Here is a 21634-nt window from a genome sequence, read left to right as displayed (position 1 = left end):
AGTTGCCAGATGCTAAGGATGGGCAGAGAGTGTAAATTCAAAGAGATAACATAAAGATAAAGGATTCGGGAGAGGTAGCGGGGTGATGGAACTGTTCTGTATCTTGACTGTGGTGGTAGTTACACGAATCTACATGTGTGGTAAAATTCAGAGAACAGTTCACAAAAAAAAAGGTCAATTTTTACTATATGTTAACTTTAAAAACAAAATTAAACAGAAGATAATCAGAAAATCCCTATATGTCTGGAAATTTAAAAATACTCTTTTAAATAACTCATAAGTCAAAGGAGATATTACAATGGAAATTAGAAAATATTTTGTACTGAATGATAATGACAATACTCTATACCAAAACTTATGTGATGTATCTAAAGCTATGATTACCGGAAAAATTCATAACCTTAGACAAATATATTAGAAAAGGAGAAAAACTCAATGCAAATGAGCTAAACATCCTTCTCAAGATGGTAGAAAATGAACAGCACATTAAACCTAAAGAAATGACAAGGAGAAAAAATAAGAATTAGAAGACTAATAAGAATTAATGAAAACAAACACACAATACAAAGAATCAACAAAGCAAAGGTTGGTTGGTTGTAAAAACTAATAAAATTGATAAATTCTTGACAAGATTGATTAAGAAAAAAAAGGAAGCACAAATAATTGATATTAGTATGGGAAAAGGATTATCACCATATATAATAATATATATAGAAAATCTTAATAGAATATTCTAAAAATTTTTATGTCAAAAAATTGAAGATTTAGGGGCCGGCCCGGTGGCGCAAGCGGTTAAGTGCGCGCGCTCCGCTGCGGCGGCCCGGGGTTCGCTGGTTCGGATCCCGGGCGCGCACCGACGCACTGCTTGGTAAGCCATGCTGTGGCGGCGTCCCATGTAAAGTGGAGGAGGATGGGTACGGATGTTAGCCCAGGGCCGTCTTCCTCAGCAAAAAAAGAGGAGGATTGGCGGATGTTAGCTCAGGGCCGATCTCCTCACAAAAAAAAAAAAAAAAAAAAAAAAAAAAATTGAAGATTTAGAGGAAATGAACAAATTTCTAGGAAAAAAATGCAACTTACCAAAAGTGACACAAAAAGAAATAGAAATCTAATTAGTCCTATACCTATTAAAGCAATTAAATCCACAAAATAATCTTTAGGTTAAGTAGCTTCACTTGTGAACTGTACCAAACATTTAGAGAAGAAATAATACTAAAATTACACAAACTCTTCTACAGTGTAGAAAAAAAGAATATACTCTCTAATTCTTCAACTGGTAAATGGATGATAATTTGTGGTACATCCATAAAATGGAAAACTACTTAGCAATATAAAGGAACAAACGGATACATGAACAGCCTGAATGTATCTCAAAAGCATTATGCTAAGTGAAAGAAGCCAGAAACAAAAGGCTACATACTGTATAATGCCATTTATACGATACTGAAAAAAAGTAAAACTTTTCAGTTCCACAAGGGCTGAGAGCGAGGGAAGGAGATTGCACATGGAGCATGAGGAAACTTTTTAGGGTGATGGAATTACTCTATATCTTGATTCTGATGAGAGTTACATGACTGCATAGTTTGTCAAAACACACAGAACTACACACCTAAGAAGTGCTTGTAAATTAGATCTCAACAAATCAAAGAAAAACGTATTATGGAAAAATGTATATGAAAACTTCTAAAAACAGTATCTACAGTATATATTTTAAGCAGACATTGCTTTGTTAGCTTCAGAAGCACACCTCTTGTGATATAATATCAGTATAATTCCTCTGGGCTTAGGTTAAGCCATGACAATTTTTCCAATTAACTTTGCAGCTACAAATTTACTGGACTTAACACAACTGATAAATGGATGAAATTTAAATATCTTCATTAAAGAGTAAATAATCCGTTACTTATAATTTGAGCAATTGTGTGTGTGTATTTACACAAAAGCACTACTTCTATTTTTCTAGACAACTTTGAACAATGAAAACATTTTTATTCTACTCTTGTCTGTCATCATTTTTGTTGAGTGGATTTAATTTCTAAGTAGTGACAATCTAAGTTCTACCTCTGGCTTATTCCAAATACACATTACTTTTCAAAATTTGATATCTAGTTTCCTTTTCTAATGTGGAATGCCCTCCTTTATCTTTCTCAAGAAAACAAAGCTAAGTCTGCAACACGACAACCAAATTGATTTTCATGATCTACTTCCAGGTGGCGTGTCACAGGCTGGCATATCCACAGGGGCCAAAGGTTGCCATTTCAAAACCTCCTCTAGGAGTTCAGAAAGAATTAAAACAGCAGCACTCATTGTTGTATTTCCCTATCTGCACCCGCCATGTTAGTGATCATCACATGTGTAACAGCATTTAGCAAGTGCTTTGTGTGTATACCCATAAGGTCCAATCTCTAAATGAGATTCATCCCAATCTTTCTGTACTTATACGCAATCTCAGAACCCCAGGACCATATCCTTAGCATTAAATGAAAAGCATTAACCCCAATGACACCATCTGGAGTTTTTCTTTTATTACAGACTTCCAATACCTTGAAATCTAAGATATGTTAACAACACTTACATTAATGGAATGTATTACAACTTACTCTGCTTTAGTGGAAAAGTGACCCCATAACTACATCTATTCAAAGGGACATACGTTATTCCTATCATTCTGGCTATACACACTCCATTTACTAGGATATTAAGAACATTGAAACCGGCCACTTTAAAACTGTCCTATAACATCACATGAGGATATAAAATAGATCATAATGTAGCCATCTATTTCCCAATCTTTGCTGTTTAATCAAAGGAGGTTAAACTTCTGCTTTTCTGCTTGTGACCAAGATTTATCTAACATGCCAATCATATACTATGGTTTATTCCAATCTGTTCTATTTTGGAGAAGCCACTTTAATGATCATTAGACTGGGAAGAAAGCTTCCTAGAGAACTGAACAAACTGGATTTTTTTTTCAAATACTGAACAGATTGCTTCTATTTGGATTAGCATCATTCATATCTGGGATACTCAAGGTGCTTTACAATGAGGTATAAATTAGAACTATAATGAGTAATTATAAGCAACAGCTTAGCTTTTAGAGGAACTGCTTGTTTATTTAGGAAGAAAAGACTTGGCTGGCACTCCAAGTTTATTCCCTCTACATTCCTCTAACAATAGTGCAGAATTTTTAGCTTACAAAGCCATACATAACCTAACCAAAGGCCAAGACCAAGGCCTTCAGTAAAAGATCTCTATGGAACAGTATATTTAAGTCTAGTAGTTTGCCCTATAACCATGTACCTAATCAAGAGTAGGTGATACCAATTAAGATCCTAAAGTAAATTAGACTAGGCATAACAAGTCATCAATGAGGACTGAAATTTTAATCAGTATTTAAAATATAAATCTTAGAAGTGATATTCAGTTTTTTAAAAAACTGATGCTAAATGATATTAATTGTAGTATGATTGATAACACAAAGCACAAAAAAAGATAGTGGAAGTTATGTAGATTTCATAAAAATGTAGTCTGGAGACTTTGATGGAGGCAGTATAGGTACACGTGTATTCACATGCACACTTATACCAGGCATGGAGTAGGAAAAAGTTGGTTATTTTCCTAATACCAAAAATTCAATTTTATCATTTTTATTTTTATTTGATTTTATTTTTATAATTTTATTTATTTATTTTCCCCCCAAAGCCCCAGAAGACAGTTGTATGTCATAGTTTGCACATCCTTCTAGTTGCTGTATGTGGGACGCGGCCTGAGCATGGACGGAGAAGCGGTGAGTCAGTGCGCGCCCAGAATCTGAACCCAGTCTGCCAGTAGTAGAGCGCGTGCACTTAACTGCTAAGCCCTGGGACCGGGCCCCTGCTTATGAGTTATTACTTTTATCTTTCTAAAGAGCTATTTGCCTGACAGAGGATTACACAGTTATCAGTTTATCATCTGGCGTTTTCGGTAATTAGCTTCACAATCTTAATTCATTTTACATTTTTTTTTATTTTTTAGTTTTTGTTTATTGCAGTAACATTGGTTTACAACACTGTATAAATTTCAGGTGTACATCATTATACTTCTATTTCTGCATAGATCACATCATGTTCACCACCCAAATACTAATTACAACCCATCACCACACACATGTGCCGAATTATCCCTTTCGCCCTCCTCCCTCCCCCCTTCCCCTCTGGTAACCACCAATCCAATCTCTGTCTCTATGTGTTTGTTTATTGTTGTTATTATCTACTACTTAATGAAGGAAATCATACGGTATTTGACCTTCTCCCTCTGACTTATTTCACTTTGCATAATACCCTCAATGTCCATCCATGTTGTCACAAATGGCTGGATTTCATCGTTTCTTATGGCTGAGTAGTATTCCATTGTCTATATATACCACATCTTCTTTACCCATTCATCCATGTCGAAGAGCGTACTGCCTATGTTTTCTTCTAGAAGTTTCATAGTTTCAGGTCTTACATTCAAGTCTTTAATCCATTTGGAGTTAATTTTTGTGTATGTTGTAAGGTAAGTGTCTACTTTCATTTTTTTGCACGTGGCTATCCAGTTTTCCCAACACCATTTGTTGAAGAGGCTTTCTTTTCCCCATTGTATGTTCTTGGCTCCTTTGTCAAAGATTAGCTGTCCATAGATGTGTGGGTTTATTTCTGGGCTTTTGATTCTATTCCACTGATCTGTGTGTCTGTTTTTGTGCCAGTACCATGCTGTTTTGGTTACTGTACTGTCTATTTCTGATTTTATGTCTCTTAATAAATGCTTTATATATTTTGGTGCACCTACATTAGGTGCGTAGATATTTACAAGTGTTATATCCTCTTGTTGGATTGTTCCCTCGATCATTATGTAATGCCCTTGTCTCTTTTTACAGTTTTTGTTTTAAAGTCTATTTTGTCTGATATGAGTACTGCTACCCCAGCTTTCTTTTCATTGCCATTTGCGTGGAATATCTTTTCCCATCCATTCACTTTCAGTTTGTGAGTGTCTTTAGGTCTGAAGTGTGTCTCTTGTATGCAGCATATATATGGGTCTTGGTGTTTTATCCAATCAGCCACCCTATGCCTTTTAATTGGAGCATTTAGGCCATTGACGTTTAAAGTAGCTATTGATAAGTATGTACTTACTGCCATTTTTTAACTTTTTTTTTTCCCTCAGTGTTTTAGTAGTCCTTCTCTGTTCCTTCCTTCTTCTATACAGAATTGATGGTCTCTTTAGTTTGACCTCTGTCTGAAAGCTCTACTCTTTAACTCCCTTCCTCCCACATTTTATGTTTTTGATATCATATCTAACCTCTTTTTTGTGCATTTGTATCCATTACGTTCTAATCATGGAAATAAATAATTTTTCCTATTTGTGGTCTTCTCTTTTCCCCTTAAATCAGTCCCTTTAACATTTCTTGTAGCACGGGTTTCTTGGTGACAAACTCCTTTAATTTTTGCTTGTCTGGGAAATTTTTGATCTCTCCTTCCATTTTGAATGATAACCTTGCTGGGTAGAGTATTCTTGGCTGTAAGTTTTTTCCTTTTAGCACTTTAAATATATCGTGCCACTCTCTTCTAGCCTGTAAGGTTTCTGCTGAGAAGTCAGCTGATATCCTTATGGGGTTTCCTTTGTATGTAACTTGACTTTCTCTTGCGGCTTTTAGGATTCTCTCTTTATCTTTAATTCTGGACATTTTGATTATGATGTGTCTTGGTGTGGGCCTCTTTGGGTTTATCTTGTTTGGGGCTCTCTGTGCTTCCTGTACCTGGATGTCTGTTTCCTTCCTTAGGCTAGGGAAGTTTTCATCTATTATTTCTTGAAATAGATTCTCTGCCCCTTTGTCTCGCTCTTCTCCTTCCGGGACACCTATAACACAGATGTTAGTGTGCTTGATGTTGCCCAGAGGTCCCTTAGACTGTCCTCACTCTTTTTAATTCTTTTCTCTTTTACCTGTTCAGCTTGGGTAATTTCTTCTAGTCTTTCGTCCAGCTCACAGATCCGTTCTTCTGTATCCTCTACTCTGCTTTTGAGTCCCTCTAATGAATTTTTCATTTCCAGTATTGTATTCTTCATTTCTGATTGGTTCTTTTTTATATCTTTCATTTTTTTGTTGACATTCTCACTGAGTTCATCTATTCTTCTCCCCAGATCAGTGAGCATCCTTAACACTCGTAGTTTGAACTCTCTGTCGGGTAGGTTGCTCATTTCCGTTTCACTTAGTTCCTTTTCTGGGGTTTTGTCCTGTTCCCTTACATGGAATGTATTCCTTTGCCTCCTCATTTTGCCTCTTTCCCTGTGCTTGTGTCTATGCATTAGGTAGGTCAGCTACGTCTCCTGCTCTTGGATAGGTGACCTTATGTAAGTGATGGCTTAGGAGGCCTGCAGTGTGCTTCCTTCAGTTCTCAATGTTCCAGCGGTGACCCCTATGTGGGCTATGTGTGTCCTTCTGTTGTGGCCTGCTTGCTCTCCCTGTAGGCACCCAGGGAGGCCGAGTTATGCTCCTTGCCAGCTGTTGTAATGCTCAGCTGCTTGTAGTTGTTGTGGGCCCTTCAGTCTCTTTATCAGGTGTGGGGAGCCCCAGCACAGTTGGCTGCAAGTTCTGATACCACATTTGTGTTGCAGTATTTCTTTTAAGTGAGTAGGCCCCCAGCGTGGCAGGTTGTTAGGCTCAGGGCCTTACAATTGCTATAAGCCTCCAGCCTATTAGTTCTCTTGTCAGCTCTCTGAGGATTGCAGCTGGGTGGGGCTGGCCTCAGGCATAGGAGCACCCGATTGTTTCAGGCTTTGGAAGGTGGGGCAAACCCCCATGTGAGTCTTTGAGAAGCACAAGTCTTCTGCAGCTGACAAGCCCTGCCGCCCACAGATCCACACACACAGTCAACACAGTTCTGCCCCGTGTGTGCGCCCCGACCTCCCGAAGCAGACCCAGTCTCTCCAGGCGGGAGCCCCACACACTCCACCTGCTCCTTATGCACACCCTGCCCCGCTAAAGTCGGCTCAGTTGCCAGGTTGCAGAGAATCCAGTCACCAATCTATGCAGGCCCACAAGTTGCCTGAGGGCTTGTTGTTGGGTGGGGCCAGTCTCTAGGGCGGGCTGACTGCCCTGGCTGAGCTGGATTAAATTGGTGCTCTAGTGGGTGGGGCAGACCCTGGGCTAGCAGGCCTCAGGGAGAACTCCAATGGTGTCTGTGTCAGCATGCACACACCAGGCCACAACAATGGCCACCGCCCATGTCCCTGTCCCTGAAGAGGTCTCCTCTCCCACCGAGATGCACTCAGGGCCCACTAGGTGAGTCTCTTTTCACCGCAGCACTGTGCACCGTTCTTTCTGGTGATTTTAGGTTGCTTTCTGAAACGGGTGAGTTTGTGCGCGGGCCCTTTAAGAGCCGGTTTTAATTTCTTTGTGAACCAGCTTTTCTGGCGGTATTCCCCAATGTTTTAGTAGCAGGCACAGTCAGATATTATGCCACTCGTCTGGATTGTGCTGGATCCACAAAATGCCCACAGCGGGGGCGCTCCCCGGCTCAGGGCCCTGAGCCTCCAGGGAGGCTGCGGACCTGTGGGCTGTTCCCGGCAGCCGTGAGGCGCTGCGGCTTGTGAAGGTGGCCTTTTTCCTCTCCAGAAGGGAGTTTCTGCCTCTTCCACCTCAATTAGGATTGTCCGTTGTCGCAGGAGTTCCTCTTATCCAGTTTTCAGTTCTGTCTCAGGGGTAATTTTTCCACAAATAGTTGTAAATTGGCTGTGTCCGCAGGAGGAGGTGAGTTCAGAGTCTGCCTACACCGCCATCTTGACTTCCCCCCCTTATCATTTTTAAATGATTAAAAGCTGGATTTTATTACCTAAAAACAACTTCTAAAACCATCATTTACTTATTCATTCTACAAATATTTGAGTACTTGTTATGACCCAAGTAAATACAATGTTGAATAAGATAGACAAAGTATATATAATCTGGCAATTAAAAAATTTTATAATTACAAAATTACAAAGCTCTCTGCTCAGATTAAGTATAGATATAATGGGTGCTAACTACAGGGCTATTTAGCACACTTGTGAGGGGCAGGAAACACTTCATGAAGACAGTGACATCTAAAGTGAGCCCAAAAAGACGCATGGAACTGAGGAGCAGTGGAGAAGAAAGAGTGTTTCAGGCTGAGGGAACAGCCTTTAAACAGACACAAAACTAAGAAAAAAGAATGATAGCTGAGAAACTGGTAATCATGAGAATCAATAATCAAATTTGCGTGTTATTAATAAAAGATAAAATAACTACTATTTATTGATATCCTACTAAATAATATTAGCCTTCTTGTCTTCCTGTCTCCTTCTTGTCTCCTGCTTTTGCTGATTATTCTTTTTGTTATATCAGATTTCCTTTCTTGACTTTGTCTTTTTGAAAAAATTACAGATTGTTTCTCTTGAACAAAACTAATACCTAGTGACAAATACTCAAACCTACACAATGGAAATCGGGTGGCAAATTTTATTGCAATATAAAATACCCAACAACATAATGGGCCACTGTTATGGTAGTCATTCAATTCACAAGGAAATTGTAAAAACTTTAATTTTAAAAGGAAGAAAAATTCAGTGCACACACTTATATAAAGATGTATTTGTTTACCTGTTTAACAAAATCGACAGTTTGAAGCTGCTTCTGCATGTTTCAGTGACATGTGTTAAAGGTATACTTCTTTCAAACCAAACATTTACCCTTAGCCAGCGGTGAAAGGCAACAAGATCTCTTTAAAAAGTCTCGTCTTTTTCAATAAATTTTGCATGAAAACATGTTATCCTGGCACAAAGTTGCCTGCTGTCACATTCGAAGTGTGATAAATGTTTAATGAAAACAACACCACACAGCTTGGTGTCAGACAACAGCTATCACACAGCCCTGCTTTGATCCAAATAGACACTTAAAAGGAGTTCTAAGCACACTCTGCACCACAGAACTCTATAACCTATATGCAAATGGGGTAAATTAGCATAAATGACTTCCTGCTGCATAAAGAAATAAGAGGTAAAGAAAAATATGACAGCCTCTGAGAGTGTGTAACTGTTGTCACAACTCAGGTTCCAGCATTCCCAAGTCACTTCCAACATCTTCTGCCAGGCACTAGGTAAGAAAAACCTCATCAACAGGAATTTATTACATGAAACTCTACAACTGAAGACACTGAACACTGCCAAGGTCAAAGCTATAACTAACATATCTATAAAGTATGATTACTACATGGTACAGCCTTCTTATACACACTGCCTCTAATACGTACAGCTTTTTAAAGTATCATTAGCTCCATTTTACAGAAGACTAAATTAAGGCTCAAAGAGAATAACTTGTCCTGTAAGGAAAAAAATTGTGAATGACTTAAAATGAGCAAAAATTATAATTTTTGGAATTTAATTTAACTTTCCAAGAATCTAAACACCTTAGAACAATTTTTTTTTTTTTTGGTGAGGAAGATTAGCCCTGAGCTAACAGCTGTTACCAATCCTCCTCTTTTTGCTGAGGAAGATTGGCCCTGGGCTAACAACTGTGCCCATCTTCCTCTACTTTATAGGTGCAACATCTGCCACAGCGTGGCTTGATGAGCGGTGCATCGGTCCACGCCCAGGGTCCAAACCTATAAACCCTGGGCTGCCGAAGTGGAGTGCACGATCTTAACCACTACACCACCAGGCCTGCCCCAGAACACTTTTTTTAAAGATACACTATTCAGAATGGCTACATGTTCAAAGGTAGCAATTCCTATGAACAAAAAGCATATATTGCCTCTGTTGATATGCTTTCTGTATTTTTAGTCTATAAAGACATACTTAAAACATTTGTGATGTCAGTACTATAACTTCTAATTATACTGCATAGTCAATTTTTTTGTGTGTGTGAGGAAGACTGGCTCTGAGTTAACATCTGTGCCCATCTTCCTCTATTCTGTATATGTGATGCCACCACACATGGCTTGACAAGCGGTACGTCGGTCTGCACCCAGGATATGAACCTGGGAAGCCCAGGCCGCTGAAGCAGAGTACGCAAACTTAACTGCTACACCACCAGGCCGGCCCCATAGTCAACTTTTTAATGAAAGATTTTATAAACAGGTAACTACAGGCCATGGGCTATATTTGAAGCCCAATTTCACTGCTATATCAGTGGCTTCTGTATATAGTCTCAGAGAGATTTAAAGGAGATAACTGATTTAGCAGGAGTCACATTTCAGTATAAGAAATTCTATTTAAATATGTATATCTCCTCTCATTACCAACCAAAAAGAATTGCTTCAGTGTCACAATACGGATTTGTAAGTCCAGAGGGAAATTCTTATCTCTCTCTAAAAGTACAAAGCTTCAGTAAATTATGTAAAGGAAGAAAGAGAGAAAAGTATAAACTCAAGTGTTTGAGCAAAATACTCCAGAAGTCTTGATGGGTACATTTCTGAGAACAGCATCCATCAATTGAAAAGTGAATAAAGGAATAGTAAAAGGGGAAATTTTCATAGTAGCACATCATAAAGGAGAATACCCTTAGGAATACTAAATTAGGTTCCTGATGAATCCCAAAGTTACTCAAATTAAGAAAGCATTTTACTAGGTAATAACTGCTTTAAACCAAATTTTCCTGGCTGGTGATTTAAATCATGATTGAAAATAGATTGAAATCAAATGCATCCAAATTCTACTCTTAAGGGTGGCACTATGATTTAAAATAAATAGCAGAATGTCACTGGTAGTACTGACATATTTATTCACAACTAATTTTCCAAAAAAGTCTATAAAAGATATTTTATAGTAGTCAACTATTCTTTATGGAGTTTGATCAAAATGTTGCTAAAGAAGGCCCAGTAATATACTAATCCACAGAAGACTCAGATGGGGTACACAATGTTCATAACCACCAAACCAAGTTGTAATTATGAGACACCATGACAAATTTCATATTTCTGATTTTTGACTCTCAATAAAAGTTTGCTTAACAAAATGATGTTGTTAGTGTCCAATTTCACCTTAATAACTCTATTATTAATAAAATTTGTTTTCATATCACAAAGACATATCTCCGTAAAAGAAAGACATCATCTAACAATATGATACTTAAGTTTTAAAAATTTGGGGGGAAAACTAATAAAAACAAGAAAAATCTGTATTGATGTTTAAACTACAAAATATTCTTAGAAACCAAATTTATAAATGTAAAATATTAAAAATTAAAGTCATTAAACCTTCTTGATAAAATCTAAGACAAGGCTCAGTCTGTGTCTTTCTGACATTAACCTTTCATACAGTGTCGTAAGGAAAGGCATCTTTTAGAACCTATGTACTCCTGATACCCTTCCTCAGGTTAGGTCTCTCTTATTCAGCAGATTAATAAAATGAACAGATCAATTTATGACATTATAAGACAAATTCTAATTATAATCATTTAAATCTTCCAGGAATTTACAGAACTGTACTTAATTAGCTGCTTTTGAAAAAAGGTTTTCAGAATTATGTAATTTCATATCTTTTTTCTCAAAAGTCTTATAAAAGTTTTTCCTCATTATTAGGTTCATTAATTCCTGCTTGAGCATTCCTTTCTCTCCTGTTTTCATTCTTCCCAGTTTACAAAATGCTCCTTTACCACTATTGTACTTATTCTCCTTGGTTTGTACTTTATAAATGTATGCTTTATAGTCTACCAATATTTATATAATATTGATATTTTCAAAGTGGTTTAAAAAAGAAGATTTTTACGCATAAAGAAGCAGAAGCACATGGGTCGTTATTTTCTCTTATGTGACAAAGGATCTAGGTTATTTAGCACAAGCTAAAATACTTGTCAAATACAATGACAACAAGCTAACACACAGGTCCTAATCAAATTGTTTGTAAGTCTTTTTTCCTTTCTCTCCACCCACATGTTTTTGTTTTTCTTTTTCAAAACATTTGGAAAGAGACAGCTAATGAAACCATCATAGAAATAAATTTAATTAATAAATTTTGTGGTTTTATTAAATATAATTCTAAATAAATAGATGAAATGCTGATGTGGGAAAGTAAAGAAGACAGAGAGAGAAAAGAAGGAATCAATCTTTTACTAACGACAGATTTCTGGCCTAATCAGAGAAAAACAAGGCACAGAAAATTCTTTCAGTTCTCTTTAGCTATTTTCTAGGAAAGTTTAAGCAACAGCATATCACTTTATCTCAAACACTATATCTCACCATCAATAATTACAGATTACTACCAAAGTGAGGATAGTGTGCTGCTAAGAGTCAAGGTGCTATGGTCAGTGGACTTGAATTAGAAGCCTAACTCTGCAATTTACTAGCTCTGTGATCAGAAGCCTTCATCTGTATAAATGGGATAATAAAAGCACCTATTTCATGAGGTTATTATGAAAATTAAATGAGATAACGCATGTCAACTACTTAGCAAAATTTCTGACATACGTATTTAAAATGTTAGATGCTTATTATTATTATGTCCACTGTAAGTAAAGAATTTTGTTCATACCTCATGCAGACTAATCATATCATTACTCTACTTCAAACTTCATTGGCTTCTCATTGCCTTTAGAAATAACTCCAAACTCCTCGAGCCAGCCCTGATGGCCTAGCGGCTCAAGTTCAGTGCACTCTGCTTGGGCGGCCAGGGTTCGGTTCGCAGGCACGGAACCACACCACTTGTCTGTCAGTAGCCATGCTCTGGTGGCGGCTCACGTGGAAGAAGCAGAAGAATCTAGAACTGGGGCTTTGGCGGGGAAAAAGGAATAAAAAAAAAGGAGGAAGACCAGGCAATAGATGTTAACTTAGGGCGAATCTTCCCCTGCAAAAAACAATTAAAAAAAAAAAAGAAAGAACTCCAAACTACTTAACATAACTTATAAGGTACTCCAATAATCATCTCTCATTATTCCTCTTACCCTCTAAACCAAGCCCCATTAGACTTCAGTTCCTCCAATATGCCATATCCCCCTCGCTTGCCTCCAAGTTGTGCCATATAAAGTTCCTTTTGCACGCAGCATTCTTTCCTGTCTCTTCCTTCCTTCAATGTATAAACATCACTTCTTCTGAGCCCTTCCTGACATGCTGGCTAGTCTAGATTAACCAGCTTAATGTTCATGGAAATCTCTTGCAACTAGAGTATGTCAAGACTGAAGAGGAAAGCCAGTACGCTGAGGCTGGCCTGCTAGAAGGATAGAAAGGGCCTGGGTCTGCTTACCTCCAAACTGTAATATCAGCAATAAATGTACTCATGATTTAAGCTAGATGTTGACAAACTACAACCCTTGGGCCAAATCTAGCCAGCTGCCCATTTTCGTAAATAAAGTTTTACTGGAACACAACTATGCCATTTATTTAGTGTTACCTATGGCTGCTTTCATGCTAAAAGTGCAGTGCAACAGAGACATATGGCCTAGAAAGCCTAAATTATTTATTGTCTAGCCCTTCACAAAAAAAGTTTGCTACCCCTGGTTTAAGCTACTGTTAGTTTTTGTTACATATGGCCAAAAACATCCTAACTCACACCATGTTTCCATAGCTTCCCATTGAAACATTCATCTGATTTCACTGTAATTACTTCCCTTCTATATACGCTTATTTTGCCACTTACACGAAATCTCCAAGTAGGAGTGGTTTACCATTATGTCCCTATTACCTAACATAGTACTTGACAAATAGAAGGTATTTAAATATTGTTGACTAAAAAGTGAACAAATGAATTAGCATATCTGATCAACAGCCAGTAAATATTTATTAACAACTAACATGTACATGAGTAATACAAAAGAGTATAAGACACATTCTCTGCCCTAAATAGCTTAAAAATCAGGTTTAGGAAATAAAAATGTAAGCTTTAAAAAAAAGATAAATTATTTCTGGAGCAAAGCAGGGTGCATCTGTACATATATAAATACTACCATATTAAATGTATACACAGACAAAAAAAATCCTGATTTTAAGTCACACTAAAAGGTAAAAATTTGTGAGTCCTCAGTACTAACCAGGAGAGAGGGTACTCTGACATAACACCACCCTGTACTATGGTCCATTAAAACCATGGAGGTGACTGAATCGGGGTACTCACAACTTTTTGGCATCAGTACCCAGGGTTCCTCAACTGACACCTCTCATTTTGACCTTGCTCATCGCCTTTGTTGAGATTTAAGAAATAATGACAAATACAACATTATCATCTTGTGAACCTGTCACCCAGGAATCACTTAAACACAATCAACTCTGAGTGATGGAAGAGTCTCACCTATAAAGCTGGCCCACATCTTCAAGATTAAGGTCACCATATCAGAACCTTTCTTGAAACCATCTGACCTCCTCTCTTTATTCCTGCTCTCATTTTTCTTACCTTTAAAATGCCCTCCAATAATGCTTTACGTAATATCAATTTTATACAACTGTGTAAATACTATTCTAAAAAAGTAAAACTTGGTGAGATGAAAGCAAAAATTTAATGACCAGTAAAAATCACAGTCACACTTCTCACAGCCATGTAATATCTAAAGTATAAACCAAAAGAAGAAGGTGGAAAAGAAAGGAACAAGCAGCAAGGCAGTTCCTTGATTGACATAATTTATTTGTCCTCTTAGCCCATATTTTCCAGTCTCAGAAACCCACTCTACATCCTCTCTTCAAATCGATCATCCTCCTGACTTTCTCCCTTTATCAACAGATTTCTCCGATACGCTCTCTGATCCTTATTCTGTTCTACCAACTGTGGCTGACTCAGCCTCTCTTACCATCTAAAAAAAATCTGAGAATGAAAATTTAGTTTGAATATTGCCATGGAATCACTGAATCATCACTGCTTAAAATTTGCTTCAACTTACCCCCGTTTGATGTTGTGCAATTCCTTGTCCTTGCCTTTATCCTTCTCTTTTTCTTTTTTCTCCTTATCTCTGCCTTTACGTCGTTCTCTGTCCCGAGACCGACTACGGGTTCTTCTGTGACTGGACCTTTCGCTGCTTCGACTATGGGAACGTGGACGAGGTCTTGACCTGGACCTATAGTAAGCAGATTTTATTAAATACATTTAGTGTACACTCTGCATTATGAAATGAAAATATCCTTAAAAATTATCTGAAAGAAAAGGATTTTGTTTTAGTTATGGATTCAAAAATTAAATAGCTGTGAAGCGAGAAGCTAAATATGATTACTAATGAATAAGTACTCTCAGTTAAGATGATATATGAGGGAAGTATATGTTGTGAACTCTACAAGAAACTAAGGTTTAGTCAAAAAGTATTTGCAAGTTAAAGTCTTAATGGTTCAAATCAAGTCTTGATTACTCAAGTCTCTCAGATAATACAGCAACTCTAAATGTATCTAATCTAATTTCCAAGGATAGGGTCTTCCCTATCCCTACAATCTCTGCTTCCATATCTATTCAATCTTATTTCTAACTGTCACAATAAAACTATTCCTCTACTCTACTCTAATCCAGCTATTCTTTGTATTAAATGAATGCCAGTATTAGGTAGGATATACTATGTTCTTTTTAAAAAGTAAAGATTTCAGGGGCCAGCCCGGTGGCGAAGCGGTTAAGTTTGCGTGTTCTGCTTTGGTGGCCAGAGGTTGGAAGGTTTGGATCCGAGGCGCGGACTGACGCACCACCTGTCAAGCCATGCTGTGGTGGTCTCTCCTATAAAGTAGAGGAAGATGGGCACGGATGCTAGCCCAGGGCCAATCTTCCTCAACAAAAAGAGGAAGACTGGCATCAGATGTTAGCTCAGGGCTAATCTTCCTCACCAAAAAAAAAAAAGTAAAGATTTCAGAACCTGCCTTACAGTATTGACAGGAAAGCCTCTACCAGACTGATGATCCAACCATAAGTATAAAAAACAACTATGTGAAGACACTGCATAGTAACCAAAAGAAGGCAGATTCTATAAGGAGCCAACACTCGGAAGAAGGAAATAGTAATAAGAAAGTTTCCCATTTTATCAGCTTCTTTTCTGAGGGAAGCCCAAGTCTGTGCCATGCAGGACAGCTAAAACTCCAATAGAAAACTTTAGGATGTCTGGCCTGAAAAACCAGAAGAAAGACTCAAGGCAACACTGCAAAAGAAAAATGAAAGGAGAACCCTGGAAAAGAGTCAGAGGAGGAAGCCAAAAATTCTAGACGTAAACTCTCTTCAAATCTCTAGCTGATCCATACATTATGCATATGAAGAGCAGATTCCAAATAGCCAAGGATAAAAGAATTGAATTAAAATTTCAACTGCCCCCAAAGAGATAGGACTTTTCCAATTTTAATTCAACTAACAATTTTCTGCTAAAACAAACAAACAAAAAAATCAATATTCTTCAGAGGAATATAACAGAATCCAGAGAATGCAAAACCTGACACTCACCATGTCCAGGATAATGTCTAAAATTACTAGATATACAACGAAATATGAAAAATGTGATCCATTCTCAAGAGAAAAGAGAATCAATGAAGACTAACCTTGAGGTGAACCAAACGTTGGAATTAGCAGGCAAGGATTACATAGTTTTAAGTATAACTACATTTGTAATGAATATAAAGCTAAGAAATCTCAGGAAAAAAACTATAAAATGGGGCCAGCCTGGTGGTGTTGTGGTTAAGTTCACACACTCCACTTTGGTGGCCTGGGGTTCGCAGGTTCGGATCCTGCGCACGGACTGATGCACCGCTCAACAAGCCATACTGTGGCAGGTGTCCTATATATAAAATAGAGGAAAATGGGCACAGATGTTAGCTCAGGGCCAATCTTTCTCAGCAAAAAGAGGAGGACTGGCAACAGATGTTAGCTCAAGGCTAATCTTCCTCACCAAAAAAAAAACAAAAAAATAAAACAAAAAAAGAACTATAATTAAAAAAATAGAAATTCTATAACTGAAAAATTTAATATCTGAAATTAAAATTATGTTGAATGAGATTAAAACAATGTGTGTACTTGAAAATAAATCAATTGAAATTATCCAATCTGAAGAAATAAGAGGAAAAAAAAAGATTATTAATAAGAAAAGAAAAACAGATCCTCTGGGATCTGTGTGACAATGTTCAAATTTTTAACATGTTTATTTAAACCCAGAAGTAGAGAAAATAATGAGACAGAAATTTTTTTTAAGCAGTGGCCAAAATTTCCCCTAATTTCGTGAAAGACAAATTACAGATTCTAGAAGTTTAGTGAACCTCAAGATATATATGAAGACCATGACTAGTAACACCATAGTCAAACTTATGAAAACTAAAATTAAAGAGAAATCTTGACAGTATTCAGGGAAAAAAAATGACACCTTACATACAGGAGAGCAATGATATGAATTACTGATGGCTTCTCATCAGAAACAATGGAGATTAGAAGACAGTGATCAAAATTCTTAACATGGTGGGGAAAAAAAGTCAACCCAGAATTTTATATCCAGCAAAAATATCCCTCAAAAATGAAAGTAAAATAAAAACATTTTTGAGATAAAGGAAAAATAAACTATAATCATCAACAGTGGATCTGCAATACACTAAGTACTAAAGTAAGTTCTTCAGGCTGAACAGAATGATAGAGAATGATAATAGATAGAAACTTGGATCTTTGGGAAAAAAATGAAGGCCACTGGAAATGGTAAATGTATGAGGAAATATGAAAAACTACTTCCCTTAATTTATTTAAAAATACATATACGTGCTTAAAGTAAAAATTACAATGTTTCACTGTAAGGTTTAAAATGAAGGTAGATATAATACACACAATCTCTATAGAATAAAGAGATTAAATATATGGGGCAGGTAAATGGACCCATACAGTTATAAGGTTTCTACAGTTCATGTGAATGATCAAATAGTAACTCTAAGTACACTGAAATGGTAAGGGCATATATGTAATCTTTCAAGCAATGACTTAAAGAAAAAAAAGGAAAAAAATGCAAAGAAGTATGAACTAAAAGGGAATTCTTTAAAATATTCATGAATCCAAAAAGAGGCTGGAAAAGAAGCCCAAAGAAACAAAAACCAGAGGGACAAACATAAAATAAATAATAAAACGATAGAATTAAATCCAAATATACCAATAAATACATTCAATATTAATGGACTAAATACTTTAATTAAAAAGCAGAGCTTGTCCAAATGAACTAAAAAGCAACACACATACACTGTCTACAAGACATGTACTTTAAATGTACATGTACAGTAAATGTCATGTACAGACAGAGATATGTTGAAAGTAAATGGCTAAAAATAGATATATCACGCAAACAGTACAGGAAGGCTGGAATAAATATATTAATATCAGATAAACTAGATTTTAAAAACAAGAGTATCATCCAAAACAAAAATGGGTATTTCATGATGATCAAAGGGTCAATTCATAAGTAGAAATCAAACAAAATATGTTTATCTGACCAAAACAGAATTAAATTAGATTTTAGTAACAATAAAACATCTGGAAAAAACCCAAATATATAGAAATTAAATAATACTCTTCTAAATAATTCATTGGTCTAGTAACAAATCACAAGAGAGATTAGAAAAAAAATATTTTGAACTGAATGACAATGAAAATACAATATACGAGAATTTATGGGATGCAGCTAAAGCAATGTTTGGAGAAAAATTTATAGCTTTAAATGTTTATATTAGAAAAGAAAGGTCTAAAATCAATTATCTAAGGTTCCACCTTAAGAAGCTAGCAAAAGAAGGGCAAAGTAAACCCAAAGTAGACAGAAAAAAGAAAACATTAAAGAGCAAAACTCAATGGAATAGAAAGCAATAAAGAAAATTAACAAAGCCAAAATCTGGTTCTCTGAGAATATTAACAAATTTGGTAAATCCCTAGTTAGACTGATCAAGCAAAAAAGGAAAAAGCAAACACTAATTACCAACAAAAAAGAATGTGGATGATAGAGAGATCGCATGAACTAGTCCTGGGTATTTAGGACATATGTAGGTCTTGAAGAGAGTTACACGGGTTTAAGTGGTAGTAATGTCTGTCCTCTTTCATCCCTAACTCGTTCACTCAGTGAATGAAGAGTAATATCATATCATAAGATCACAAACTTTTTTTTAATATGTGATTTTGTGAAGTTACAATATTAACTGCTAGGAACGTCAACATGGGTTTATCATCCTAATTTATAAAAATTAAATTTCTATCATTTTCCTTGAAGTTTGAGTACTCTCTCTCTCAATTTTGACACATGACTTCTTTCCACATAAAGTTTTAATTTCTCATGATAATTTATAGCCCCTGCAGATGCTACCTTATTCATTTCTTATTAAATCTTCTATTATATGTGGATATATAAAATTTTAACAGATTATGATAGAATTTAAAGTCTTCTGATTAAAAGAAAGTAATAAGACAAAAATGGAAGGGAGCCTTTTCTGTGATAACCTCAATCACTATACATAAATTATGTGTATACAGACATACAGTGTATTATCCTAATTTGCTTCTACATTGTTCAGGACCAAAATATGATTCTGGCGATTAGTTTTCACTTAACTAGTGAAAATGCAGAGTAACAAAAGACAAGTGAGTTAAATGTTAGTTTAAACTCTAACAACAAAACTCTAAGAGCTTCTTTTTTGTAATAAGTCTTTAAAGTAAGATCATCTCTTAGTGATTTGCCCCTTTGTGTCAAAAAACATACTGTTGAACAAAATGTGCAACTGTCTGTGGATTATGGATGAGGTGGATTTTAGTGAAATCATGTTTTTACTGTGTCTTAAAAACTAAATGTATTTGCTATTAATATACCCAAAGTTATAGAAGTATTAAGTTAAAAAATAAAGACTACCTCATATAATGGTATCCTCAAACAAGCTATTTCCTCTCTGGGCATCTATTTCCTTACCTACAAAATGAGGATAATAACTACCTTTCAGTGTTACTATATGGATTAAATAATAGTACCTAACTTAACTGTAAGATAGAGGACAAGTGATTTGGGAGGAGGCAGATGCTCAGAAAGAAGTAACTGAAGGATGTACTAATCTGAATGAATGAGTAAAATCTGAATCAGAAGCATATGAAATATGTTTCCATCAAACCAGAGCTAATCCAGTAAAGAGCAGGATTCTTACTGTGACAGACCTTTGAAATCTTAAGGTTGGCATAAGGATTACTCAAGTTTCAATATATTTCTTTTATACAGGAAAGTAAATAATAATAATCTTGGCTAAAGATCCATGTTTTCTCCACAGGAAACCCTCTGCAGCCAAACACATGATCTTCACAAGTTTGCTATTAACAGGAAAATCATATCACCTATCATCTGAGCCTCTGGAGAATAAAAGGGAATATTTTTGAGAGTCAAGGAAGGCACTCTAACATAAGGATAACAGGCCTACATTGGCACTGTCCCAGAGAAACCAGAAAGTATAATCACTCTACCACCATCATAGCAAAGCTAGATACCACAACTAGAGGCCTTCTATCAATTACTACCTGCTCCGCCCTCCAACCTACTTTTCTAATCTCTGCTCCTCACAATTTACCCCGTTCAGGAAATAAACTCAATTATCTCCAAACTCATCTCATGGTTTTCTCTAACACAAAGTTACCACTGTAGAAAACATATGCCTGCGATTCTCCCAAAACATCTTGTTCATTATTTACCCTATGTCTTCATACAAGCAACCCACGCCATTCTGGAGTATTCTCCTATAAATGTTGCTAGTGTAGCTCAATGAACCAATATAGCAATAGCAGATCTATAAGTTAAGTCACCCATTATGTCAATTTAAAGAAAGTAACAAGTTTTAAAATATTACAGTATGCAATATAATCTACTGGGCCTTCTTTCCCCCCAACGTCTTAATGTTCATTATTTTAATTCCCATATTATAGGCCTCTTAATCTTGCTTATAGGTTACAAGGAACAAAAAATGACTCTGGAGAGACTACATAAGGAAAAGATAGCAAATCCAAAACACAGGCAAAACAAAATTATTAAGGCTGTTAAAAAGGACCACAAAATCAAACACAGATTTAAAATGAATTAAGCTGCTGACTTCTTAGTTGTCATAAGAATTACTTTACAAAATTTTGAGGAAAACTCACATCTGAGATATATGAACAACCCATTGACTTTATTAAGTAATTTTAATTACACATTTGAAGGATCTCCACCAAGACGAAAGCAACAAACCAGAGTAAGATTTCCTACGCTGACCAGACAAACAAACAAAAAAGTCAAAGAAACTACAGTAAAATTTAAGATGTTATTTGTCCCTTGTTCCTTAAAAAAAAAATCACTCTAGAAGTCTCTAGAGTACCAAAGCCAATATGGAGATATATTATAAGCAAAGAAACATTTGATAAAAAATGTGGCACTTTACAACACACAATATATAAACAATAAATGGACAGCAAGATGTCCTATTATACCAGATAAATGTTTTCAATATCTACAGAATAGGAAGAATCACCATAACATCCCTACATAAAATAAATTACTGCCCTCAAAAACTAATTTGTCAAGTTTCTTAATTGGCTAATAACTTCTAAACACTTGTAATCAAAACAAATATCCTAATATTTTATCTTTCAAAAAAATAACTATAATACTTCAAATAGTCTCTTAAGTAGAGTTCTATTTAAAAAAGAAAGACAAATATAGTCTTTTATTATTAATTTATAGTAATTTATTATTACTATAAAATAAAACTGCTAA

General features: G+C 36.0%; 1 protein-coding gene across 1 annotated transcript in view; it reads right to left on the bottom strand.

Annotated features, from left to right (window-relative positions):
- The window catches only part of RSRC1 (arginine and serine rich coiled-coil 1), a 380198-nt gene that overhangs the window by 275942 nt on the left and 82622 nt on the right, over positions 1 to 21634 (bottom strand). Inside the window, exon 4 of the mRNA XM_058556451.1 lies at positions 14825 to 14998. Coding sequence (XP_058412434.1) covers positions 14825 to 14998 — 174 coding nt within the window. The remainder of the gene's footprint in view (positions 1 to 14824; positions 14999 to 21634) is intronic.

Source organism: Diceros bicornis, chromosome 15 (genome assembly GCF_020826845.1).
Source record: "Diceros bicornis minor isolate mBicDic1 chromosome 15, mDicBic1.mat.cur, whole genome shotgun sequence".
NCBI lineage: Eukaryota > Metazoa > Chordata > Mammalia > Perissodactyla > Rhinocerotidae > Diceros > Diceros bicornis.
This window is presented reverse-complemented; position numbering and strand designations above follow the sequence as displayed.